Consider the following 27,864-nt stretch of genomic DNA (forward strand, 5'->3'; position numbering starts at 1 on the left):
ATTCCAGGAATTCTTATAGTATATTTATTTTCTAAAGTTGTAAGACCTCATAAGAAAATAAAACAAATCACAAAAATATTCAGCCCCACGTTGGAACGCCATTTTGCCATTGCCACAAAAGCATGAGGCAACATTGCTCCGACTCAGACTCAGGGAGAAGGGTAGGTTCTGATAATACTTGTGCGCAGAGCTCCAAGTCCCAGGTGCTAAGGCTCTAACCTAACTGTGTTCTTCGAGTTGTTTTGTTGAAAATTATTTGTTTAATGGGCGCCACCCCGTTGGTAAGGTTGCTGAGGGTAACGACGGGGAAGAAACCCTTCCAAAAGCACACAGTAAGGCAGACCCAAAGCCCTAACATTTATTCATGCTCGGTTCACAAGCTATGATATGAACCCCAATACTACACTATTAGTTTCCTGGAAATCCACTAATAGCATCTAAAGTTATTTCACCTTGATAAACTCAAATTTTACTAAACCCACTATGTTTGTGTATCTCGGCACAACTCCATCCTTAACCCTTAAAGCGCCAAACAGTTTCAGCCTAACTCTGGATTAGCGCTCATTTATTATAAAAAAATTAAAATTAGATTTTCTCAACGCTAATTTTAATTTCTTTCTTTTAGGTAACAAAATAAAACAGAAACTGCAAAAAAATATCTTTTATCATATTTATTGCCCAAAATACACATGATTTACTATTTAGTGTTCCAGCTCCTTTATAAATTTTACCCAATGCTTAAAGAACTCTGTTACTGTTTCCTTTTTTTAATTATGTATATAAATGATGACATTGCGTGCTTATATGTACTAGAATAGAACTAGAAAATAAGTATATTACATATTTAATACAAATTTATTGTAACAAATTAAGTTTACATGCCATAAATATGAAAACCAAATATTTTCAAAATTCTTAGTCCTCTAACGGGTGTTATTTTTCTAATTACAAAATAGTTTTCAGAAGTTTATAGAAGTAAATAAAAGATTGTAACACTTATTGGAGTAACAACATGCCTAAATATAAATAATAAAAATAAATGTAAAAATTAAGTATTTAGTGCTCCTTGCACAAAATCGTCAAAATCAGAATCGTCTGGATTCGCCATTCAAGAAACTGTTTATTTCAAAAGTTTATAAATATATAACTTTCGAAAAAAGATGTTCATATAACACAATAAAACTACACAGTAGTTTACCGATCAACTATTCGCACTGCTTCAACAGGACATGAAGAAGAACGCAAGAGCTGCCCGGCGAGGAGGCAGTGAACGTACGCATAAATGCGCTTGCGGCATTGAGCAATACTTAACAAACTGCCAGCTGTTCAGCAAAAACCGGTTCAGTATCGATCGATATACACAAAGGTTGTTACGTGATGTATCACAGCCCCGCTACACTACTGTAACATACACCCCGCACAGTCTAGCGGACAAACTCTGAATTAATAGTGCAAAATAGTAAAAAACAAGTATACTTGCGCGTCTACGCGCTTACGGCGTTTTAGAGCAAACTCGATCCTCGCGCGCATATGCGCTTACGGCGCTTTAAGGGTTTTAAGTGTGAAGTGCTGATAACTAATTGTAATCAAGTCCTGAGGGGACTCTAGGTTACACAGCAAAATTATTTAAATTTAATTGGCATATATCAGTTTATTTAATCTAATTGTGGTTTGTTATATTTTTCAATTCCACAAAACTATCACTAAATTATGAAGGAAAATTAAATACTGTATATATATATATATATATATATATCAGTAAAATCTTGGATTTATTTAAACATGATCAAATTAAGAACCCATTTCAAAACTTCAAAAAAGACAGGAATAACATATTCAGCTCATCAACCTGATAAGTATCAGTTCAACTTTCTAATTAAACTCAATGAGAGGAAGTAAATATTCTTAATCAGTGACCTTAGTTCGAATTCACAAGTATTCACAACAATTAATTTCAATATAAGTATGATAAATCCCCAAAATATATATCAGAAATCACCATGGCGGACAATAATAAAAATCTATCACAATAATCAATGATCAGTACTTAATAGCTATAATCAATATTCAATTATGGACAATAAACAACAAAGCAGGTGGCCACCGCTGAAAAGAGTACTCATGAAAACAAACATTAAACATTTAAATGAACAGTGAGACATTTAATAACTAACATAATTGACAAATGAAGCGCGAATTGTATCCCTGGCAGAGTCCAGAAATGTCCCCTGAAATGTCCAGAAGTCTCATAAACCGCACCAATATGAAATAGAATCGTTGTATTTAACTTTGACTATCACAGTCTAAGTCCGTGCTGGCCAGCCCAAATCCAAAATAATATTTATTCAAGTTCACCAAGTGAAAAAGAATGGACTATTCTATCACTTATCGGTTCATGACAGGCGAATTACGGTGAGTGAATAGAAGTCCCAGTGAGTAGGCACGCGGCAGAGGCAAGTGCGGTGCGGGGGTGGGGTGGGAGGGCCAATGTCACCACGGCCAACCGGTCAGCGGCGACGACGACGCGGTAGCGGCGATGCGACGTGATGCTGATGGCTGTAGGCTGTCAAACCAACCGTTCCGTTTCGCTTGACGATGTCCGGAACGTAAAGAAAAGCCCTACATATTCAATAATATATAGTATTTTTGGTTAGGCAAATAATTAAACTACATAATTAACTACAATGGTGTAAAACAAATAATTTTGCAGATTCAATATTAAACATTTTAATAAATCTATTTACTAAAGCATTATTTTTTTATATGTTTAATTTTATAATATTATTTATATTTTTAATAATTGGGATTCATTTAATTAAAACCTGAATTTAATCTTTAAAACTGTTACTGTTTACATTTATTTACATAAAATTCTAAACTTCATAATATCGATATATATATTGTTTCAGTTACTTCAAAACATTTTAATCCTTTTCTATGAAATAATACTTGTGCAGCTTAAACTGCATCATAACTCACGAGCTCACAAAATAACATGTAAAAGATAAATGATAATCTAGTATTGGATAGTTTGTACAAAATCACAAGTACGAAAATAAGGTTATTATTTAGACACATTAGAACTTTACTAAACAAAGTCATTAATTGTCATTTAAAATCATTACTACGAGATATATCAGAGATATGAAACCATTAATAAATTTACGAGATATGAAACATTAATAAATTTTGGCTCTGAAAATAGTGGACAATAATTAAATATTATATACGGACAGTTAGCTAGTAGAGCAGCTAATAACCTGTTCTTAACGACGAAAGGTAAATATTTTTAAGATAAATATATTGATAACAACACTCATATTCTGTGGCACAAACAAATAAAATCAAGTTACTGGCAATATTCAATAAGGTTACTGCAATATTCATTGTCATCGAACAATTGTGTACAAACCACAATCGTTGTCTCAAAATTGACAAATTTACAACTTTACATTTTACAAATTACACTGTTCTTTTAAACATACAAAACAAATGAGACATTTATATTCACACAAACAAGAACGTACTTGATTTTTTTTTTTTTATAAATATACATTTACTTTAACATTAGACATTTTAAGGCTACAAAATATTACTGAAACAGATTTTAACTACCCTAAATTCTTACTCCAAGTTTCTTCCTTCAAAATTAATATTGCATAATTGGCTCGTATTCATTTAAAGCTACAGTTAGATTTATATGAGTGAATTTTATATCGCTATACACATTAAACAGACAGTACTATTTTCATATTCAGCTCTTTCCCAATAAAATACAAATTGGGCAGTTTATCACACAACATAAAATATTGACAACACAATAAACGAAAACCCTAATTACTTGTTAAATAAGTAATCATACATTAAACATCGTTCCTATGTGCCATGTGTCTTACTTAGGATTGTCCAAGCATGAATAAAGAGAACCTATTTTAATGATTGCAAAAGTCTAATAATGATTTAAATTTTGAAGCTTTTAAATATTGCTTTTGGACAAAGATTTTGAATTATAGAAAATGACGGTCTGCCTTACCTCTAAGCAAATTTTCCCTGAAGAAAATGCTGAAAATCCACGACGTGAAGAGGGCTTCCACAATCCAAGTGAACAGGTCGGCAAGCTCATCCACAAACAAGCCTAATTGTCGAGACAATGCCATATCACCCGCTCAGGATTAAACTTGCCGGCGCACCGGTTCTAAGGTCCAAAGTGGCGGCTTCTGGCTAGGCAACAGCGCTTACGGCAATTTCTCAGCGCCTACATAACTTTGATAGGCAAATACTGCACGCTCAGTTTTAGGGAAATGCATCGGCCAACTTTGGCGGGGCTAGCTACCGCAGTGGAAAATGTCTAGTTGGGTGATCAATCCAACTTCCGAAATGAGGTCCATAAAACATAAACGTTACACATACAGTGTGAGTTCAAAGTATGGATACACTGTTTAGTTTTTTTTATAGATAAAGATGAAGGGATGGAACTCAGGACACCTTTCTAGGAAATAGAAGTGAAACTTTTTAATCATTGTTACAGCTTTGCCTATTTCCCCAAAATGGGATTTTGGGTGGGGAGGGGTCTCAAAATTTTTAAATGTAATCACCCATTGAGTGACATCTCACTTGAAAGGTCTTGACAAAAGAAGAAAACCAGTAAAAATAAGAGCTTTCTATCTCAACCCAGTACAAAATGACAGCTCATTGTAATTAATTAACCCTTTGCACGCCACTAATAAATCCATTAACTTTCCTATAATTCCAAGACAAGTAAACAATTTTTCTTTAAGCATTGTGTCTGTTAATATTACCGTTTAACATGAAAGTTGCTTCATCAAAGAGAGCAATGTTGTTTAATCTCTAATGTATTATTATCAATGTTCTGCATCATTATTTCACAAAATTCTACTCAACCTAAATTAGCTCATGAACTAAACGAAGTTTGTATGCTTTATAACCACTATCATGTAAACTTTACAAACTGATATTTGATATATACCTAATATTTGTAGAAACATTTCTTAGTGAGGCGTGAGGATCTTCTACAACAGACTGTAAAACATCTGTGACAATGCTTTTTAGCCGATTTTGGTCATCCAGTTTGGGGCGGTCTTTAACACTGCCTGTTTCCTAGAAACATTGGTTTGTTGTATGAACTCCTGATTTATATACAGGATTTTGATTGGGACAAGCTTCATTAAATAAATTCCTTACTTCATCGTAAGATCTCATACGGTCTCCGTAGCCTCGCGTTATCTGGATCATAATATGTTCTTACACTCCATTTCAATGTAAAGTATCACAAAAACACGTCTTAACTTTGGTAATTCCAACCAAATACTGAACATGATACTGCACTTACTCAAAACTGATAAGATAAAGGAGGCGTCTCCTGCAGCAGGGAATAACTGCAAAATTGGGAGGGAAAACTTTTGTGGCATCTGATCAGAGATCATGTGCAGAACATCCTCCTGAATCAGGATGCTAATTCTACAGTGCCCACTGCTGCAGCCCGACCAGAGTCCCGCTTGCTGAAGACAGTAGGCACTCCTCCTGGCTATAGCCCGAATAACTAATGACCAGGGGGGTGAGGTTGAGTCAACAGTCTAGAGCTGCACCCGGCGCACTAAGAAAAGCCCCAGTGATAGCAAGGCAAGCCATCCTTTGGATGCCCGCCAGACAAGCTACCACCGTCTTAGCCTCCGTTCTTGGCTACCAAACAACAGCTTCATACATTAGTGCAGGTCTGACTACGGAAACATAAAGCCAGTACTGTCATGAGGGGATTTAAGATTAAATTGCTGTTATAGTACTGTGTATCAATATAATATATCTATAATAGACAAAAATCAGTTGAGCAGAGACATTGTGTTATAAATTAATTTGTAAATACCATTAAGGCTTTTATGTAGTAGAATATCTTATATACTAAAAAAAATTATTAAAGCGTTCTGGAACGTAGTAGGTACTATACCCATACCGGTACAAAATCAGGTAGGAAATATAATGTAGCCAAGAACTGTTTGGGAATGGACGCTTGAAACTGTCTTGTGGCATTGTTCCGAAACTGGCAAATTGTGAAAAAATTTTGAGAACATATGTTTATTTATTGTTAAGAAGTAGACGTTTGTAGACAGACACGAGGCGATACATGAACATAGATCCAGTGTCCTTGATACTGCTAAGAATTAAGGCGAGTGTCGATCCATCACTAGTATAATTCTAAATACAATAAAACTAAAGCTGTATTTTGTTCAAAAGGTAATGAGATGCTCATGAACAGGACAAAGATTACTTTTGTTGAGATCGTAACTGATAGTAGTTTTATGAATATTTTGAATGAATGAGTGAACGTTTATTGTCATAATGCATTTTAAAAGATCCAGCTATGCTGGCAAGACTGATGACATAGTCAGAAATAGAACAATAATAAATATTGTCACTGCTACATAATATAACCTAATATTATATGATAATTAAACACCATTATTAAACTGCATATAAAAGTTTATGAAGATATCAGACATTAATAGGATAAACAATGGAATTTCAAACTTTGATATCAGTAATAATACTGCTAAATAAATGTAAGTGTATACATCCAACAATTCTCTTTCCTCGGTCTCCCATCGTTAGTAGTAATATTACTATCAATTTAACAATAACAAGATTCCAGCTAAATTGATTCGCTAACATATAAAAATAATAAGCTCTAATATAAATAACAGTATTACCATTTTAAGCTATGAATTAATTAATTATATGTTAATGTTATGTAATGCTATGTTATTAATGCTATAATTAACAAAAATAGATATAAATTAATTAAAAGTATTAAAACTTCTTTACATTTATTTTGTAAAACATTGCTGAGTCAAATAACGTTCAGTTTCTTACATTTTTCTTTACAAGAACTTTTGCTGGAAGAAAATTTCATAATTCTTTTTTGGATTTTTAAAATTTTTCTGCTAGTTCTACAGAGCCCCACAATGTAATTCCAAACTTCATAATTGAGTAAAAATAGTCATAGTATAGGGTCATCTTTGTTTTTAAACTTGTGATGTGTGTAACACAGCTCATATTAAAAAAAATAGTATTGAGTTTTTTACATAAGTTTTGTATTTGTCCTGTCCATGTCATATGTTCATCAAAACAAACAGATTTTATGAAGTTAAAATCTATAATGTATAAACAAGGTAGAATAGATTTTATTTTCTTGCTTTCAGTAAATTTACCAATAAATGTGAACATTTCTGTCCATCCTGTCATTGAATTTTCAAATTAATTTTTTTTAATTTCATACATTGCTTTAAGTTTTATACTTTAAATTGTGTCATTTGAATTCTCTTTTGAATAGTAATAAATATAGAATTTTACTTATACCAAGTTAATTCTTTTGTATTATTATTTTTATTGTGTATTAAAGACCATTCTTGTAACTTTGATTGTAAATATGACTTTCAAAATTAATAATACTCTACGTATGATTTTAAAGTAATGAAACAAAAATAGATATAAAGTTCTAACGTTTATGAACATAACAATGGTTAGATGGCAAATGAACCATTAACATAAGTAAAATTTAAAGTAAACTATTATAAGTGACCATATGATAAGGTACAATTTTGAATTTGAACTTTTGTGGCAGTGTGTGAGAGATGATGATCTGGGGTTTGACCCATTCCACGAGACCCAAAAGGCTTTCGCAGAAATGATGGAGAAGGAGGAACCGAACCATCAACACAATTTCCAACCTAAGCTGCTCGCAATGCAGCATAATCACCATAGGTGAGTTGTTTCAGTTTTGATTCATTCCTGTAATTTGAGTTACAAACACTTACAACCAGAAATACCAAAAACAATATTCAAATTAAATTTAATCAATTGTATTACTAATTATTAGTGGATAGGTTTGGAAGTATTGAGTTGTGTATAAATAAAAATTGAGGCGGTAGCTGCTAGAAGGCCTATCTCGAGATGGGCCCTTTTTGAGGAGATCGCTTATATTTTTTCTCCATATGTTTAAGTATAACCTCCATCTCCACTCATTCAAATATTCCTCTTTGTTATCAAGATAAACCTATTTAAACGTCTATGTGTCGAGAGGCCCTTCTAGCATAGACAAATGGTGGCATCAGCTGGCTGTGTGTTTGTGTTTTCTGCTGTACAATATAACCTCACTTCTTGTTGTTTTGTATTGTGATTGTGTAGCTTACAAGTAGTATTTGAGTGTTTTATTTATATTGGTGTTAGATACTGAAAGAAATGAGTGTGTGAACTTCTTTTGAAGTCTAACTCAAAAGGTGTAAAGAGAAAAGTAGTTAGCACTGAACAGTGGGGGCCGTAATGTTCGGAAACAAAAAAGCGGGCAGTCAGGCCTAGGTTATACTTCCACTTCGGGGGAAAAGATGTTCCGCCTAAAGTTAATAATACAGTTAAATCTTGTTGCAAAAGGGATGATGAGTGCTACAAAAAGTTCTCATTTGATGAACAACTTAACGTTTTTAACCAATTTTAAACGGAAATCCTTTGGGTAAAAGTGGTCAAGATTCATACTTGAGTAGTTGCATGACAATACAGGATAAGAAAACTGAATGTTTGGTTTAAATGTGAGAGTAAGAAAATTGATCGATCTGCTGTTTGGAAGTATCACATTAATTTTTAATGGAAAACAGTTACAGGTATGTCGAAATCTTATTTTGTCAATATTTCAAGTATCACAAAAAAAGGATTAGAATAATCCAGGCTAAGTTGATGGCAGGGGAGTCCTTTGAAGAGAGAAGAGGAAAACATACTAAGAAATGCCCTCGGGGAAAACTGTGTGGCAACTTGCTACTGAACATTTAAAGAAAATTCCCACATAGGCCTAGTCATTATACTAAGTCAAATAGGCTGTATTTTGAAGACCCAAACTATCACAATCATAGGCATTTACAAGTTGTTTTCAGAGTATTACATGGAGAAAAACTGGAAATGCTCTGCCAATGAAATATAAAACCTATTTTAAATTTTTTAGAAGGACAAACTTTGCTCTAAAACGTCCAAAAACGGATGTGTGTGACTATTGCACTCAATGTCAGAAAAAAAGCTTGAAATCAACCAAAACGATCCATGCCGTAATGACTATAATGTTCATAAAAGAAGAGCTGAAAGGTTTAAACAAATAAAACAAGATTTGATCAAACAGTGCAAACAATCTAATGATGTCTTAGTTTTGGAGTTTCGACTACTCCCAGAACCTTCCCTTACCCAAGTTAAATATCACTTCCAATTTTATTAAAAGGCTTTTATGGCTGTATTTATTTAATGTTCATGTTCACAATGACGATACATCCTATTTCTATACGTTTATTGAAGGTGAGTCAAAAAAAGGGTGCTAACTCTGTTGCGTCATTTGTTTTTGATTGTTTTGAAAAAGGTTTTCAACAAACTTCAAAATATAAAAGAAGTTGTGCTGTTGTCGGACGCGTGTGGCGGCCAGAATAAAAATGCCACAATGACACAGTTTTGTTCATGGTTGTCAAAGAAATATAATGTAAAGGTTAAACAGATATTTCCAGTTAGGGGACACTCTTTCAATTAATGCGATAGGAACTTTGGATTGGTAAAAAAAACAGCTCAAGCAGAATGAAATAATTGAAAATCCCAAAGACTACCTTGAGAGAATAGTTCTTTCTCGCCATAAACCATCTCCGTTCATACTGGTTCACGATGCATCAATAATCGTAAACTGGGACAAAGCTCTTGCTCCCTTTTTTTTACGTAATCCAAAATCAATTGAAATGAAAAAGAATTCCTACAGAAACTACACCTAAGTATAGTATTCAAAAAATATTCAGTGATTATGTATGATCCATCTGGAACTATATCATGCTGTAAAACATTTTCTACAGGAGTTTATGAGCAGTTTCAGCACATGCGCACTTTCTCCGCAGATCTTGATCTTCAACGTACATCTTCCATACAAATTAATAAAAGTAAAGTAGATGATGTTTCTTTCCCTTATGTCTGCAGTAAGTGAAGAAAACCGATGGTTTTATGTAGATTATTTTGAGAAGAAATGCAGAAAAATTTCCTTCCGATTTAAGTTTAATAGACAAAGTAAAAACTAAAAGTGAACAGTATTTATTACGCTATTCTGACACACTAATTTTAACATTAAAATGTGTTTAGGTTGTACCATGTTATTAAAGAATTATGTTGATGTAAATTATTGCTTTGTTTTATTTTGTCCTGAACTAGAAAGGCCCCTAATATTAGGTAAGAAAATTAATTTTTTTATTTAACTTTTGTACCGTTATGTGACGCTACAAAACAGCATGCCGATGTAGGGTTTTATTACTGCTGGTAGTAGGTTAATAAAAGTAATTAAACTTAGTTACACTGTGTAAATATAAAAGAGAAATCTGTTTGTAAAATAAAAAAATATAATAAGTGAATAAATTATCAAAATAAATGGCTTTCATCCAATAGTAAACATTTAAATGCAGTTTTCTCAAAACATGGTTTTTTGAGATAGGCCCTTCTAGCAGCTACCGCCTCAATTAATCTTTAAAAATATTTTGTCCATCCAAATGTCTTATCAGTGATCTATCCTATGTTAGACTCAAAACATTTTTTTTCTCAGCTTTTGATATAGATACTAGATCACTTTGTTTATTAATAAGTATTTAATTTCTATAATGGGTTCTATTACAATGTAGTTAAGATTAGTTTTTGTCAGGTTTAAAATTAAATTGTTTTCTAAATTAGAATGATTTCAACTTGATAACTTGTGAAATCGTTACATACAACTTTGGGTTTTTGAGTTATCTCACAGACTGGTTGATTTTTCATATTAGTCATACCCAAAAAGTGTGTTAATTTAGTTAGTTTATGTTTCATTTTTTATAATTTGTTTTCTTAAAGCTGACTAGCCATATACCCGAGAGTAGCAAAGCAAAGAAGATGGTTGGGCTCCAGCCAATAGTGGCGCAGTGTGTCGTTTCTGTTGCCACACATCACTTTACACATGGCAAAAACTCCTCATTATAGGAGTATTTTACACTACTATGGGAATACAAACATATTTGAATATTTGTGGATTGTCATTGTATTATATTAACCCTTTCCGGGCCAGGCGGCAATATATTGCCGCCATAGATCGTGTCTGAAAAGTGCCAGGCGGCAATATATTGCCGTCGGTGACATACGCGAAAAGCGCCAGGCGGCAATATATTGTCTCCTTGATATTCGTCGTTTTCTTAAATAAATACGACGTCAAATGATTAAAGTTTTATGTTTTTTTATTCCCTGCTATATTTGTAGATAGTTAATATGAATATAATTTTTATTTTGGAGGTCTATGCATTTTTATTTCGTAATTGTCACGTGACATTATCATCTGACTCGATCTATTGTTGTTAATTCTTTATGCTTTAGTGTAATCGTACTATTGTATGCTGGATTCTTCTTCATTATTTTATTTTGTGGTTGTAAATATTAGTAGTGTTAGTAATTACCTGCTTAGCTATTGTGTGTAGTAGTTACAATGACTGACAATTTGCGATCTCACGGGAGTGAAATTGTAAGTAGCATATTTGTAAATAGAAAAAGTGTAAATAAATTTCAAATAAAATTGTGTAAATATTTCTTGGTAAATAGTGTTTTTAACTGTATTGAAACTGTTTATGGATCCTACAATCATCTGTTTACCGGTACATCCATAATGTGAATATTTATTTTAAGTTTCTTGCAGTGTAAGAGTCAGTTGTTTTATCATTTATAAAATGTTGCGAAGTACAATTATGCGTTATTTATACAAAATGTGTCATAAAAAATTTATTTATGAGAGAAATAACACAAAAATTTTGTATGGTTGTTCCTTTCTAAATGTACAATATAATAACATAGCTCCCCACAGTAAAATTATTTTTCCTTTTTTAGTTATTTACAAAAAAAAATAACAAAATAAAATTTTTGTTTATCTAATCCATTAAAACATTATTTTTTTAAATTTTAAATTACTTAAAACTACTATCTATATATTTTTTTTGTTGATAGTATATATCTATACGAGTAATTTGGTGCAACTTTTAGGTCATTCTCTAATGTTTATGAAAAGTTTATAAATTTTAATCTAAGAGACTGCAAAATCGCCAATTTTAGCCTGGCACTTTTGACTAGTCACAAGGGGATATGATATGTGAAAAAATTTTGCAACATCTCATATTTGGTCCTAGCCCTGAAAGGGTTAATAAAAATATGATTTTGTTTAATATTTAATAATTTATGTCTAACATTGGCCAATATAAAGTGTCAATTCACAATAGCCTAGGTAACAAAAAATACAAATCCTAAGAAACATCTGCTTATGTAAAATAAAGTATGAATAATTATTAGTTTTATAATATATATTAAAATACAGTAAATAATTAAAGTAATAATTGTAAACTTGCGTTTTTCCTGGATCTTGTCATCAATCGTGTGAACCAGTTCTTCTGTAACCAAAAATGGACGCCCACTTCGTTCTTCATCGTGCACTTTACTATGTCTTTCATTGAACTGTTCAAAACCATCTTCTCACCATTGAATCACTCATCGCATTTTATTCGTAAATTTGCCAGTAAATTTCAATTGGTTTCACTTGCCTAGCATTCAGAAAATGAATCACAGATCTGATTTCACAAGTGGCAGGATTTTTAATCAACACCGACATTGTAAACAAGCACAACAAAGCGTATGTGGCTGACAATGATCTCACGTTTCTTCTCCTTGATACATATCATCTACCGCAAATGTGCGGAACTGCGATCGCAGCGCTGCAGCGGCAATAAATTGAAATGTATCTTATATTCTGGACCTACCTCGTATAATTCACACACGTACACAGACAGTTGGAACTTTTAGGTGAGTGTGAAAGATTTGGAAGTGCTGCTAACCAACACATTGTTTATCCATCCAATTGTTAGCATTGCTGTGAGTATCATCATCACAGTAACCACTTTCTTTATTCATAAAAAACTTCGCTAAAAATTTGATAATATTCGAGGCCTGAATTGAAGTATTAGTAAACAACATAAAACATTTTTACAATCAAACCATTTTCAGTTTACCATACCATATTACAGTACCAGAATATAGCAATCGACCCTTGTAAACAAATATATATATTTGGCCAGCCACTACACATGGCCTGCTTGAGTTGACATGACAACTGTGGTGTCATTAAAGGTGAGCCTTGTAGTGTAGTGGCCTTCCAAACTTCAAGGGTTCAAAGTTAAGTGTGTAACAAATATTTTTTATAGTTTGCTTTTGCTCTTTTTAAGTGATTTTGATATATTTGCTCGTAAGTCATATTTAATTACTACTCAATGATCAATCAATGTTTGTTGTCAAGGTTAAATTGTTTGTCTTTGAATTTGTCTAGGAACTTTTATTAGTCTCTTAGCTATGTATTATGTAACATAATGTCAAGAATATCTACGTAAAACTTTCAGACAAGGAAATTATCTGGAAAAAAATTTTATGAAATAAAACATTATTTTTAAATTTTTATATGACTGAACAACTTTCTGTGCACTACAGATATACAGATACACAAAAGCCTTTTCTGTGTATTTTTTTAATGTTGGATTTGGGAGTGACCACATTGATACAAATTCTGTAATTGATATTATTTTGTAAGAATGAGCAATTTCATTACTTTTAAAGTGTGGATACTGTATATTTAAAACATAATTTACGTCCAGAAGATACGTTTTATATTAGTGTGGGAGAATTCCAGCTAAAATATTCCATCTATTAATAATAAAGATAGGAGTTACTAGTGGAGGAGAATTCCAGCTAAAATACCCATCTATTAATAATAAAGATGGGGAGTTACTAGTGCAGGAGAATTCCAGCTAAAATATCCATCTATTTAATAATAAAGATGGGAGTTACTAGTGCAGGAGAGTTCCAGCTAAAATATCCATCTATTAATAAAGATAGGAGTTATTTTGCATGCACCTTTTTACCTTAAACATTTGTAATAAATAATATGAAAAAATAAGCTTCTTTTTGTTAATTTTAGCTTATTTTAAAAAGCTGTTAAAATTTGAAAATCGCATAACTTATCTCAAGTGTTTGTCTTTGTTCAGGATAAGCACGTGTACAAAAACTTGTAGATGGGCTGCGGATCGGCTCATCTATATCTCCTCGTACTCGGCTTCCTCCCCCTGGCTTCACATCCACCCCGAACCACATGAATGCCTTCGGACTTGGCATTCCACGTACAGGTAATACAGTCACTGTCAATATTTGTCTTATGTGAGAACTGAGGTGATTCAACAGTTCTTTTTAACATTTCGACCACATAAGTATTTTCCATGATATTTAATCGAAACAAACGAATTTCTAGGTTGTAATAAATCCGGTTTCAATTATTCAATTGACATACGACTTTTGCAGCCATAAAATGAGCTTATAGAGTATAGTAGTTTACAATCGATAGATTAAAGGCAAATAGATAATTATTTTATAACTGCCAAAGTTTCTAATTGCATCAGCCCAACTGCCAATAGTTTGGTTTATAGAGTTAATGATGCTGTTGTGTTTCCAATCCCCACCTGGTTTATCATATCATTTTTACCGATTAACTTAGGCACTTTTATTTCATACCACCCAATTAATTATGGCTGGTTTTTGAATAATTTTTAGACATTAATGAAATTAAAAGGCATATGATAATATATTTGTATTTGATGGTAAAACAGTACCACATGGTAGCATGCACACATGTAAAAACATGTAATGGTGGAAGTTATTTTACATATTTAAACAAAATAATCACGTTATTGTCTTTGTTTGTTTCTTGTTAAGCAGTATTAATTATTAGGTTACTTGTTCTCACAGTTGCCCTTTATATTAATTAAAATTGATACATTCATAGTTTATCTCCTTGTTATGCATTGATCTTGGTGTCATCTATTTCTTGTGTGCGGTCTTTTTATTTTATTATCACACAGGTTAACTTATTTGTTTTGAAAACTGATACCTACGTCATAGTTGCTATTTTCTTGGTTTTGGCATTGTTCTTGTTAATATTTCTTTGTTATTGTTATTACATTTATCTCTATTTATTGTTACACTATTAATTGGTTATCTATTTAGACTTTCTTTGTTATGCATCTTTACAATTTGCATAATCTTAGTTGTTTCATATAATGTCATCTATTGTTTTGTTTACTGGTTGCATATTCTAATTGTTGTTTGTTTAGTGTACTAATTAATTTCTTTGGTCAACCGATTCTGGTCACTTGTTATGCACTGTAGATAAAAATTGCAACCTTACTTGTTGGAAATGGGTTGATTTGCCGTTGAAATAATAAAAATAAAATCAAATAAAATCCCCCCCCCCCCCCACCCCCCCCCCCCCCCACCCCCCCCCCCCCCCACCCCCCCCCCCCCCCACCCCCCCCCCCCCCCACCCCCCCCCCCCCCCACCCCAAAAATCATAAAACAAGTTATTACAAGAACATCAACAACCATAATTAACACAGCATTTATTAGGTTTTGTTTTGTCTGACCGAAGCTGATTAAGAAGTTCTGGGAATACCTATCGTTGGTTTTACCATGTCTATCGTTGGTTTTACCATGTCATCTCTTATTGTTTTACAGTTATTAAGTGAGACATATTCAGTCTAGTTACTGTGTCAATGTGGCCTGCATGTGTTCCTGAATACAGAAAGACTACATTTGCTTAAAATCTAAATAATTACAATCATTGTTAAAAAAAAGCATAGCAGATAATAAGGAAATATTGCTTCACGGCCGCAAAGGACAGATATTAAATAGATTGGAAGAGATATAAATATATACAGGCCATTGTAATATCACAAACATCTCTGAGGCAACATTTCACACATCCTAACACACGAGCTTCAACAGTGACATCACTAAATTGTACCTGTAAGATAGGATATCCACAGGAATCACACAGAGTCAATAATATGATTGGAATGTAAAACATGTTGATAATGATTTCTAGCATAAATTTTATAGTTTATGGTGAATGTTCGTGACTGACTGACTATGTTCAGAAAAGAATTCTACGCTTAAATTGAAATCTTTTCAAAACTATTTCTCTACAAATGTTTTTGTCCGAAAGATAGTTAGGTCTTCAAATTTCTAGCCTCTCTTAGCAAGTCTTAGGAGGTAAGTAAAGATTCTTAGAAAATTTCAATTAAATCTATTTGATTTATAAAGATTTTGTTATGAGGCAAAATGAATTGTCCAATTGTAAAATAATTTTACTTTAATAAATTTGTTCCTGTAAAGTCACACCCTGATGTGAATGTGGTTCAAAAAGAGTTAAATGAACCACTGACTATAAATTTCATAAGAATTTGGTTTCAACAGATACTATAATTCTTATAATGGCTATATCATTGTTTTAAATATTGAACTTAATTTTGTGAATACTCACTCCCTGTGTTGAGTCCAGAATTTACTTTGGAAAAGTTAGAAGAAAAGAAAGAATTATTATCTGGTTCCAACAGGGTAGCTGCTCTGTGCCTTCCCGTCAAAAGTGACTCTGAAACAGGGGAAATTTTCTTTCAAATTTTAAGAAAGAATAGATACTTAAAATAGTTTCTTCAATTTTTAAAATAAAATTGTTAAGAAGCTCTATACTGTTTTTTATTACAGGACATAGAAATTTCCTGTTATACAAAAAAATCTATTTTTAAAAACCAGCATTAAAGTACATCTTGTGTGGTTTCCAGGGACAATTTATAATAGGGAACACAGTAAATGCAAGCTTGTATTGTTTTATGAGAAATAAATAAAAAATGCTGAATTTTATATGATGACACATGAGCTCTCAGTTAAGTCAGATAAATATTGGGAATGCAAATTTACAGTTTTCATGATGAAGGAATATTGTTCAAAATTAATTTTATGTTATGATCATTGATTCTGATCAATCTTGTACAGTCAATTTGACCATTAATCCAGATTTATTACAGTGGACACTTACTATATAGATTATAAATTACAAGACTCCTCCAGAAAGTATCCTTTCCTCAGGATTTTGAGAAAATAATTGTTCCAAACAGGTATTTATACTTACAGCTAAAAATATTGAAGCTCCTTTGTTGGTTCAGTACTAGACTAATGTCATATTCCATTACACTACAAATATCTTTCATTACATAATTCGGCTTGTACTAAAATGGTTTGGAATTCTCATGTGATGATTATCTAATAGAGACCAACATAAAAGAATAGTTTAAACGATTTAAAAATGGCTCAAATTCAGTGCAGTGATTCATATTTGCTCAATCGCATCAGGCTTTCTTCACCTATTTAAATGCTTATTTCCTTGTTTTTCTGTTTTGAAATTTTAGTCAACACTCGTCTATAATAATATCTCTCAATTAGTTTCAAGTAGTAGTTGGGTGAATAATCTTCCAATCTGTTTCCATACAATCACTCCTAGTTGAATGACAAATATGGTAGCACAACCAACACACAGTGATTGTAAGTAATTAATTATAGAAAAATATGTGACTTTGATCTTCTATAATCTAAGGCTGGATAGCAGCATTCACCCTTGTTGACGTTATGTTACATCAGTTACAGTACAAAAATGTTGACATCAGACAAGATGGATGGAGATAGTGCACTTTAGAGCTGTAACTGGACACAACATAATACAGGGTGGGGCAGCATAACTTCCTTTTTTTAAAAGTGTGCCATTTAGTTGATTGATGTCATAACGGAGCGCTAGCTGTCTCGTTCGAGAGGTGGGGCTATAAAGCTTTGTCCTGGCACAGTTCAGTCGCCATCATGCGTTGGAACAGTGAGGACCGTGCATTTGAGGCCTACTTTTCGAGTGGATGTTCAGTGATCGCAACCCATTGCACCTTTTGAAATCACTTTAATTTAACCCTGTTGGCCCCTGTTGCGGACCGGAAATCAATTCAATAATGTAACTTTGATAGCAAACAGGAAAAAATCGTTAAACCTAGTGAAATTACAAATTCGTTCAATACATTTTTTTGTAAGTGTTGGAAAAGATTTAAAAACAGATGTTTTATCCTCTGCAAAACTTTGGAGAAAAATGTATCCAATAATGTTTTTGTTCCCATCTAACCTGGAGGAAGTTCAGAGAATTATAATGAGCCTTAAAAATACAAACTCGGTTGGGTAGGATAACATTCTAATCTCTTGTCATTAAACAGTCTGTTTTTGAGATTTCTGCTCCATTGGCCGGTTTAACAAATGTATCTTTTCAGACGGGGATTTTTCCGGAGGAACTACAACTTTCTATAATAAAACCACTCTTTAAAAAGGGTGAAAAAGATTTTACCTGTTTTAAAAAATTTCTTGAAAAAATAATGACAATTCGTATTTTGAAACATTTAGAAGAATATAAAGTTTTATATCAATTTGGCTTCATTAAAAAATCTTCCACAGTAACTGCGGTTTACAATTTATTGGACTCAGTATTAAATTCCATTGATAAAAAGCATCAAACTGCTTCAATTTTATGTGACCTGACAAAAGCATTCGTGGAACATAATTTACTCTTATTACAAACTTGATTATTATGACACGTGGAAAAGTCTACGAATGGCTAAGCTCCTATTTATCTGACAGGAAACAGAGAATCACATACAAAGATGAATCAATGGAAGCACACATTTCAACTTGGAAGACTATTACACGTAGAGTTCCCCAAGGGTCAGTATTGGGCCCTTTGCTGTTTTTAATTTACATTAACCCTCCGAGAGCTTTTCGTCACGGCCGCGACTAATTAATGCCTATTATGAAGGGCAAAGTCGCGCCCGCAACTATATAACAGCACTTTGTTTTATATTCATATTAAAATGACAGCATAATAGTCAAATTCGGTATCATTTGAAAGATGAAGATTTGTTATATTACATATAATTGCGACAATGCATAATTGTGGAGGCAGTGCATTACGTCATACTTTGTTTTGACGATATGTTACAAAAGTGTTTACCGCTGACAGCTGACTGCGGTGTTGCGTGATTTTACAAACATGGATCACGATACTTTGGAACATTCTAGTGAAATTCTGGATTTTTAGATGAATATATATCTAGTAAAAACGATATAAGTGACATTGAAGCTCCTGATATAGGCCTACCTTCAGACATTTCACTTCTTGATTGTTCAAGTGGCAGTGATGAAGAGTACGAACCGGACCCTAATGAACTTTCAAGCTAGGGTCAAATTACGCCGGTGCACAGTTTGCTAAAGCATAAAAAAGACTGAAGCAGATTTTGGTGTCCTGGCTGTAATACAGGTGTGCACAGGGAATGTTTCCACTTATTAGAACATTCCTGGAGACCCCTTAGGCCTGGGAGAAAAGGAAAGGCATCACAAAGCAGTGATTTAGAGTAAACACAGGGAAAAAATTGTGTATATACTTGTGATTTTTTCAATGTTATAGTTAGGTTTTTTAGTTTAAATATAAACAAAGTGTATATATTTGTAAAACTTATTACATTTGGAATAATATGGCTATTTTGAAACTTTTGTTTTGTGTACATAGTGAAATCTTGAGTAGTGGATGTTAGGACATGACAAAATTTTGAAACTTTTTTTACTTCGGAGAGCTACAAACCTGAACAGACAGAGGGCAAGTACAATACTATTATACTTCTTTTATTCCTTTTTGTTTTGTGAATACATTGATATATAACATGAGCAATATAATTAAAAAATTGTATTTTATATGGTTTTTTAAAAAGAGAACTGTAAAAGCGCCAAAAAAGCTGTGGCACTACGGGAGTGGGTATGTGGCACTCGGAGGGTTAATGACCTCAAATACAGCTTAACCTGTTCGCCCGTTACATTATTTGCAGATTTTACACAAATTTAACAGTAAAAGGAAATAATTTGGCTGAGCTTGAAAGTGCCTTGCAAACATCCCTATGTGAAGTAAGTAATTGGTTTAACGCTAACAATCTGATATTCAACAAGAAAAAAAGCCAAATAATTCTCTTCATGTCTTTTAAAAATCAGATTCCAGAAGTAAAATTGCCTGATATTGAGGTTGTTCACTCTTCAAAATTCCTCAGGTAGTAGTAGACAGACACCTTAAATGGAATGAACACATACAGCAACTAACAAACATAACTAACTTGTTTTGCTTTGAGAACAATTAGCTCTGTATCAAACCGTGATACTATTAGGTCTGTCTAATATGCATATGTTTTCTTGCACCTGAGATATGGGGTGGCATTTTGGGAAAATTCATTAAACTCAAAAAATGTGTTCAAATTGCTAAAACGAATTATAAGAATTATGTTTAAGCTCTGAACCCGACAGTCAATAACCCATTTTTCATAAATAAGAACATTTTGACCCTCTTATATCTGTATATTTTTGAAGTTTAAAGTTTTTACAAATCCAATAGTGAACAGTTCCACAAAAATCAAGTATTTCACCCTTACAAAACAAGGAATCAGATATTACACTATCCTATTCATTGGTTAAAACTATGAGCAGGGGGTGTATTATTCTGTATTAAAAATTTACAATAAATTGTAGGATCTTTAAAAAATGAATATTCAATTCAAACATTTAAAAATTCCTTAAAATACTACCTAGTAAACCGGGCATATTACTCTGTCGAAGAATACTTAAATACTTAATTTATCTATTTATATTTCTTATTTGCCTTAAATAATTTTTTTGAGCAAAAGTGTAATTTGTACTTTTGATTTCTCATTTTTTGTATTTGTTGTGTTGACTGTGACAATTCACATGTTTATTTTAGCTCTGCTAAAGAATGTAAACACGATGTGAAACTTTTATTGAATAAATTGTTATGTGGGTCACTAAATTTCAAATGTGACAAAACGAAGAACTGGAGTCCCATGGCCCATTAGATCACCTGAGAACATTGAGAGCTTCAATGTTGCTATCACCACAGCGTTCAGCGCACAAACATACGTCTGCCCTTGGACTTTCCAATCGTTCTGTGCGGAGAATTCTCCATGAAGACCTACATTTCCATCCATACAAGATACCAGAAATCGGTATACTCAATGTATCTAGAATGGGGGACATCACCTACCTAATTTTACTCTTCAAAAATACGTAAAACAAAACTCTCATGTTTTACTGATACATACAATGTTTTATTCAGTTTTGAAAAAAAAGGAAGTTATGCTGCCCCACCCTGTATTTCTAGTGTATTCACATTTACAAAACCAACAATTTTAATACATGGGAGCTGTCCAGAAAACAACCTCAGTCTTCTGTAGTGTGAGTAGTTTGGGGAGACCAATGGTTCTGTATTGATACACACATTTGTTAGTGTTGCCAAAAGCTTCAGTGATGAGAAGTTTTGGACTGCTTGTAATTTACTGTAATATCTGTATTCGGTAATATTATAGAATACAATTTAAAACTCTGTCAAATTTAAAGTTTCTGGAGATATAAGATTTTTACTGGCCAGAAAACTTAAAAATTTAGGCGCAGAAAATGGATGCTTTTACTGACCAAATAAATGACAGTGCTGTGGTTTGTTTAAGGGTAGATAGATACTTTACTGTTATAGTCTAAGAGCTAGTGGTCGGCTACCTGTATGTATTTGACGAGACCTGGGTTTTTGTACAGTGAGGCCCCTGTACATGAGATGGGGAGTCACTAAGCTCCAGGTGGCCGACTTGGCGGGCGCTCAGGTAAGACAGGTATCAATTTTTGGGGAATTTCGTAAGTATTTGATGACATCTGCCGTTTTGTAATTTGAAAATATATTATTATTATTATCGGAAAATAACAATGGCAGACCATTATCGCGCAGATTTCATTGCGGCAGACAATTTTGAAGGTGCTCAAAAAAATAAAATTTTGAAAGTAATTGACGAGATCTGCCATTGATATATTTTATTTATTAGGATGTTAAAAATTTATATTGATCATGGCAGACGTCTATATAGCGGACATACTTTAGTAGAAAAAAAAATCTTAGCTACTCCCTGATTAAAAATATTGATTAAAACAAATTGGGTAAAGATCATCAATTGTTGAAATATGGGGGAACAACTTTTTTTTGTTGGATGTCAAAATTTGAATTTTATCGCCAAATTTCTTGCGAAGTTTTTCTTCCAAATAAGATGCGTTAAATATTGATGCTGGGTCTGAGCTTTCACTTAATTCTTTAAATATTTCAAGATACTCTTTCTGCAAATAACTCAGAAAATAACAACGTCCTCGTTTTATCACATTATCTTCAACTAAATGACATATTTCTTTATAAACAGTTTCATGTACTTCTCGGGAGATGTGCCATGCAATACGAACACAACTTTTCACGAGTTTTTTTTTTTTTATACCTAAAATTTTGCCGACAAATTTCATGGTAATGTACTTCCAAGGTGAGAGAACACTTTCTATTTTTGTTAAAGTTTCTTGGTAAATTGTAATATCTGGCTTAAAGTTTAATAGGATACTCTTTTTAAATTGATCCTTCTCTGAAGTCCGTAATGGGTCAATTTTATATCGAAATTGTTTCTTTTTTTGTTACAAAAAAAACACAAATTTGAGATTGCAGAAGCTACAGTATCGGAAGTTACAGTATCGGAAGCTACAGTATTCGAAAATTGAACATTCGATGATTTTGCTGAATCTGAAGATGATCCCTCCTCCAACGAAAGTTCAGCTTCAGCGTCGATTTCTTTTTCTGCTTCTTTTGTCTCAAGAATGTTTGCATTGTTTTCAAGGGAATCATGTACACGTGTATCCTCAATTATTGAACTATCAGCTGATGTAGATGGCTGTTCAATTGCAGACAAAGACTTTTTAGACTGATAGAACTTTTTTTTCAACATCTGTCGTCAAATACTGCCTTTTTAATGCTGTAAATGTCTTATAACAACTACTATGATATGCTGAATCATAAGTTTCGTCCGGTAAAATAATTTCTTTATATTTTAATATGTGGAATTTTCTTAACCTCAAAATCCTTTTACATTTTGATATAGTATCTGATAATGAAATCCGCGCGATAATGGTCTGCCATTGTTATTTTCCGATAATAATAATAATATATTTTCAAATTACAAAACGGCAGATGTCATCAAATACTTACGAAATTCCCAAAAATTGATACCTGTCTTACCTGAGCGCCCGCCAAGTCGGCCACCTGGAGCTTAGTGACTCCCCATCTCATGTACAGGGGCCTCACTGTACAAAAACCCAGGTCTCGTCAAATACATACAGGTAGCCGACCACTAGCTCTTAGACTATTATCTATGATAACAGTAAAGGTGGCAGGTTCAATAAAAAAATTATGGAAAACAGTCTTTGAACATTTCTGAAGCTTTGAACTAAGAAAAGTTTTCTACAAATTTACATAACTGAAAAGTTGAACCACAATTATTGAACTCATTTGAAATCCTCTCTGAATCCATAAAATACAATTAACAAACACTTCTTTTCATTACATTTTATATTTTGTTATGAAATGGGAAAAAGAGACCTAGTGAACAAACTCATAGTGATGATATTCTTGTTAATCATGAGTGAAATGAAACAATAATGATGTGATATTCATATTCTCTCACTAAACAAAACTAAATGAAGCCTAACATTTTTTTAGAACTGAAATATATTGGCTAGAAACCTACTGTTTTTATAGGATAGCAATGGAGTTGACTTGTGTAGTTTATGCAACATGAAATTACTTTGAGTTCTAAATCGTATTGTGAGGACCTTGACCTCGTATTGTATCTTAGATGAGCCATCTATAACAAGTTCCACAGTTCAAAAAATTAAACAAAAAATCCATTTTGATAATTCCAATGGGATATTTTTCAATATCCATCATTAACCCACTGAAGAAGAATGTATTGAGACCTCTGCTGTACCAGTAACAGCAATTATTAACAGCAAAGGGAGTGCTGCAAACTGCCCTTGACATCTCCTGCCCTCACAAGAAGAGCAAAAATAAAACTAAGAGTAAACCAATTCACTACTATGACCAAGAATCAGCTGAGATAAAAGCTGCCTACTTAAGAGCCTCAAACACCTATGAAATTACCGGAAGGGCACAAGATAAAGAAACTATGGTAAACATAAAAAAGAAGTACGACAGAAAACTAAGGATGTTGCAACAAAATGCAAATACACAGAAAATAATGACATCTGACAACAAATCCAAAGCTGTATGGGACATAATACATACAGAGACCAATGCCAAACAACTTAGCAAAACGTGTCCTAAGCTAAACATTGACGATGCAGTGGTAGACAATCCTCTTCAGGTAGCTGAACAACTAAACACTTTCTTTACTCAGATAGCAGAAGTGACATTACAGCAAAACAGCCAACAGCCAGGAGACAGCAGATTAGAAGAGGACCTAAACCTCTTAAACCACCCTTTAATACAACCATTTGATCTGACCGCCACAACATGGGAAGAAGTAAGTCAAGTAATACACAACCTAAAAAACAAATCATCGAGTGGTACAGACGAATACTCATAAAAAGTTGTAAAGCATTGCGCAGTGGAATCGATTCATCCTCTTGCATCAATTATAAATAAATCATTTTCCCTGGGCCAATTCCCAACAAAGCTTAAAGTCTCCAAGGTCTATCCCCAGCACAAAAAAGGACCAAAAACTGACCCAAAAAACTATAGACCCATTTCCTTAATATCAACGTTTTCAAAAATTATTGAAAAAATAGTATTGAAGAGACTAATGACACATCTTACACAACAGGACTTAATTACTGACTGCCAGCATGGCTTCCAGAAGGGAAAATCTACTTTATCTGCCACCATAGGTCTGGTCGAATCTATAATTGACAGCATAGAGGAGGGACAATTTGTCACTGCCTTATTCCTAGACTACAGTAAGGCCTTTGATTGCTTAGGACATAGCCTCATCTCTAAAAAACTTGCAGCTTTGGGAGTAACAGGTCTGGAAAACAAGTGGTTTGATAGTTATCTCAAAGGGAGATCCCAAATTGTGGAGATTCAGCATACTACATCTGGCGTCACTAGCATGTTCAGATCTTGTCCTCAACCAATTACTAGAGGAGTCCCACAGGGATCTGTGTTGGGACCCATTTTGTTTATTCTGCTGACTAACGACTTCCCAGCTCTAATTCAAAATGAAAGTATGAGCTGCATAATGTACGCAGATGATACCACTCTTCTTCTAAGAAATGACACAGCTGAACAATTGTACAGTAACTCTATCACATCATTAGAAAGCGCCATAATCTGCAGTAAATTAAATGACTTAGCAATATACCCTGACAAAACTACACAGGTACACTTTAGCAGGAAGAAAGAGGTACCAGCAAGCATTCCCAATATATCAGTGGCTAACCAGATCAAGTTTTTGGGAGTAACTCTCGATAGCAGACTCACATGGGCAGATCATGTAAACAACATATGCAATAAAATTAGTACAGGCATCTACGTTGTTAAATGTATTAAATGGGTAGGCTCTCTGGAAGCGGCAAAAATAGCCTACTATGCGCTAATAGAGTCTCACATTAGGTATGGCCTTATAGTCTGGGGAACCTCCCAAGGAAACCTCAAGAGAGTTCTGGTACTCCAAAAGAAGGCAGTCAGGACCCTTGCAAACCTTGAGCCACTACAAACTTGCCGACAGGCCTACCAGACCCTAGGCATACTTACAGTACCTGCACTTTACATTTATGAAGCCATCTTGCACGTAGATAAACTACATCTGCAGACTCACATGGACCTCCATAATTACCCCACACGCCATGCCTCAAGGCTCACCCTACCTCAACACAGAACAGCTTTATACGAGAAGAAACCTTCATACATTGGCCGGAAATTTAAAAACCTCCTACCAGACTACCTCCGCAGCCTGACAGGAAACAGACTAAAGAACCTACTTCGAGAGTTTTTGCTGAAGAGACCTGTATACACCATTGAAGAGTTCCTGGAATCTGCTAACACTGGAACCACGTGATTTTAAAAATTGAAGCATAAACCTCCTAAACTCACAATGATGACACTATTAAACTGTAATTATCTAACTTTGCATTATGTATTATATTTTGACAAATTACTGTACTTAATGTTCACGTAATAAAGACATTTTGATTTTGATTGATTAAATAGAGCAAAAACAGTTTTTGAGCATGGGAAATAATTACATCTTCTACACTTCCATCAATATTACTTAAATCAGAATTGCACTTGTAATCACTGTCTAATAATAAAGCAACTAAAGAATCCCACAGAGTTTTACACCCATTAGGATCAATTTCACAACTATACAAAAACTAACACTACACCAGTGTATAGCAGCTGACAAAAACAATGATAAACGTTCCAACAAAACAGATGATCAATTCAGTGCTACCAGTAACATAATTAAATGTATTATCTTCTTAGTAAAGGAACTATTAAACACCATGGCAATGATATCTGTTGAATATTTTCAGAACTAGAACACCCCATAACAATAAAGGGTAGCTAAACATAGACTATGTAACCAGCGTGTGACTTGGCATTCAGTCCAGGACCGCTACGCACATAACCAGGGTGTGTGTCTTCAATGAGTTAAGCCTGGGTTTTTGGAACCTTGATAACCTCAGATTTATTGCCAAGTAATTTCGGGTACATAAGAAGTCCTTTGGTTTTATATGCTTGACTAAGGAACTTCAAAATATTAGTGGTAATCCTAGGCAGCAAAATATTATGGTCAGGTTATTTCTAAACTTTTGAGATGTATTATACATGATAAAAAATTTCAAATGAAGAATACATAGAAAATATTGAAAGATAAATACAAATACATATACATTTTTTAGATGTAAATAATAAGATTTCTGTAATGATTTCAATGTTTTGTATAAACAAAACAGAGGTTACTTTCCAGACAGCACTAATGAAAAATAAACAATCGCATATAGACAAATTTTTAATAGAAAGCAAAATCAAACTTACAACTTGTAACTTGTAAAAATGTTTATATTAAATAAAGCCTTAGTAAAAATGATCTTTCATAGTAAAGATGGATATATAGGTAATTATTTTATAAGTTGAGAAGTGAAATACCCTGTGACGATGCAGCAAAAAGAACAAAATAAGGAAGCTGAGGTCTATAACAATAACCAAGCAAAATTTTTGTTCTCAAAAATGAAAAGAAATCTTTTTACAGTACAATATTTCATTCTCATTATTTGACGATTCATTAACAAATTGTTGTTTAGCAAATTAATATTACAAAATTTTCTCTTAAAGTTAAAATAGAGCAAAAATTAAACATTAAAATACTACATTCAATTAAAGCTTTTGATACAATATACTCTAACACAATTACCATTGTAGCAGCAATCAAAAAGCCATTTAGATTCTGGAAAATGTGATTTTTTTATGTAATGCAATGTTCTATTTAAAAAAAAATACAATGACCACTAACTTAACAAAATTACCTTGGCTTTTCTGAGCATGCTATATACCTGTAATACAAAAACATAAAATTACCGCACAATAAAATACTTTACAGCGGAATGCCCAGAATATTAAAAAAAAAATTGCTAACCTCTTCTTTTTTGTATCCAATAGTTTTAAAATTCAAATTGTTCTTAAAATGAATTACTGTTCTAATAGTGTAAATGCAGTTTCATCATGACATATGATCAATATTACACCATACTTTTGGCATAATAAAATAATCATTGTAAAATTTCTGCAAACAACTGTTCAGATAGTAAAATTTTAAAAATAACTTCTAATTAGGGGCATGATATGGTACTCTAGAATAGAAATAAAGCAATCAATAGGTATGTTATAATAATGAATAAACTGTAATATAAGAAACCAATTGATTAATATTCTATACTTTTTTCCTAAATGAACAATTAAATATGTTA

The 27,864-nt window shown here is 33.0% G+C and overlaps 2 protein-coding genes across 4 annotated transcripts in view; one reads left to right on the plus strand and one right to left on the minus strand.

Moving 5' to 3' along the window:
• The first annotated feature begins 7,582 nt into the window (after positions 1-7,582).
• Positions 7,583-14,266, plus strand: LOC124364909. The gene is made up of 2 exons (XM_046820720.1): positions 7,583-7,776; positions 14,109-14,266. The coding sequence occupies exons 1-2, from the start codon at positions 7,598-7,600 to the stop codon at positions 14,248-14,250; spliced, it is 321 nt and encodes a 106-aa protein (XP_046676676.1). The 5' UTR covers positions 7,583-7,597; the 3' UTR covers positions 14,251-14,266.
• A 2,133-nt stretch (positions 14,267-16,399) lies between these two features.
• LOC124364882 (CCR4-NOT transcription complex subunit 4) overlaps positions 16,400-27,864 on the minus strand; it is a 98,728-nt gene continuing 87,263 nt past the window's right edge. For all 3 annotated transcript variants that reach the window (XM_046820691.1, XM_046820682.1, XM_046820700.1), the window contains exon 10: positions 16,400-16,543. In XM_046820691.1, coding sequence (XP_046676647.1) covers positions 16,416-16,543 — 128 coding nt within the window. In that variant the 3' untranslated portion in view covers positions 16,400-16,415. The remainder of the gene's footprint in view (positions 16,544-27,864) is intronic.

Source organism: Homalodisca vitripennis, chromosome 1 (assembly GCF_021130785.1).
Source record: "Homalodisca vitripennis isolate AUS2020 chromosome 1, UT_GWSS_2.1, whole genome shotgun sequence".
Lineage (NCBI taxonomy): Eukaryota > Metazoa > Arthropoda > Insecta > Hemiptera > Cicadellidae > Homalodisca > Homalodisca vitripennis.

What these genes read in the sequence shown, in the direction of transcription:
- LOC124364909 (XM_046820720.1), top strand. Translation starts at nt 7,598, where the DNA reads ATGATAAGGTACAATTTTGAATTTGAACTTTTGTGGCAGTGTGTGAGA. An exon ending in ATGCAGCATAATCACCATAG is followed by an intron (nt 7,777 to 14,108) that starts GTGAGTTGTTTC and finishes GTCTTTGTTCAG; the next exon opens with GATAAGCACGTGTACAAAAA.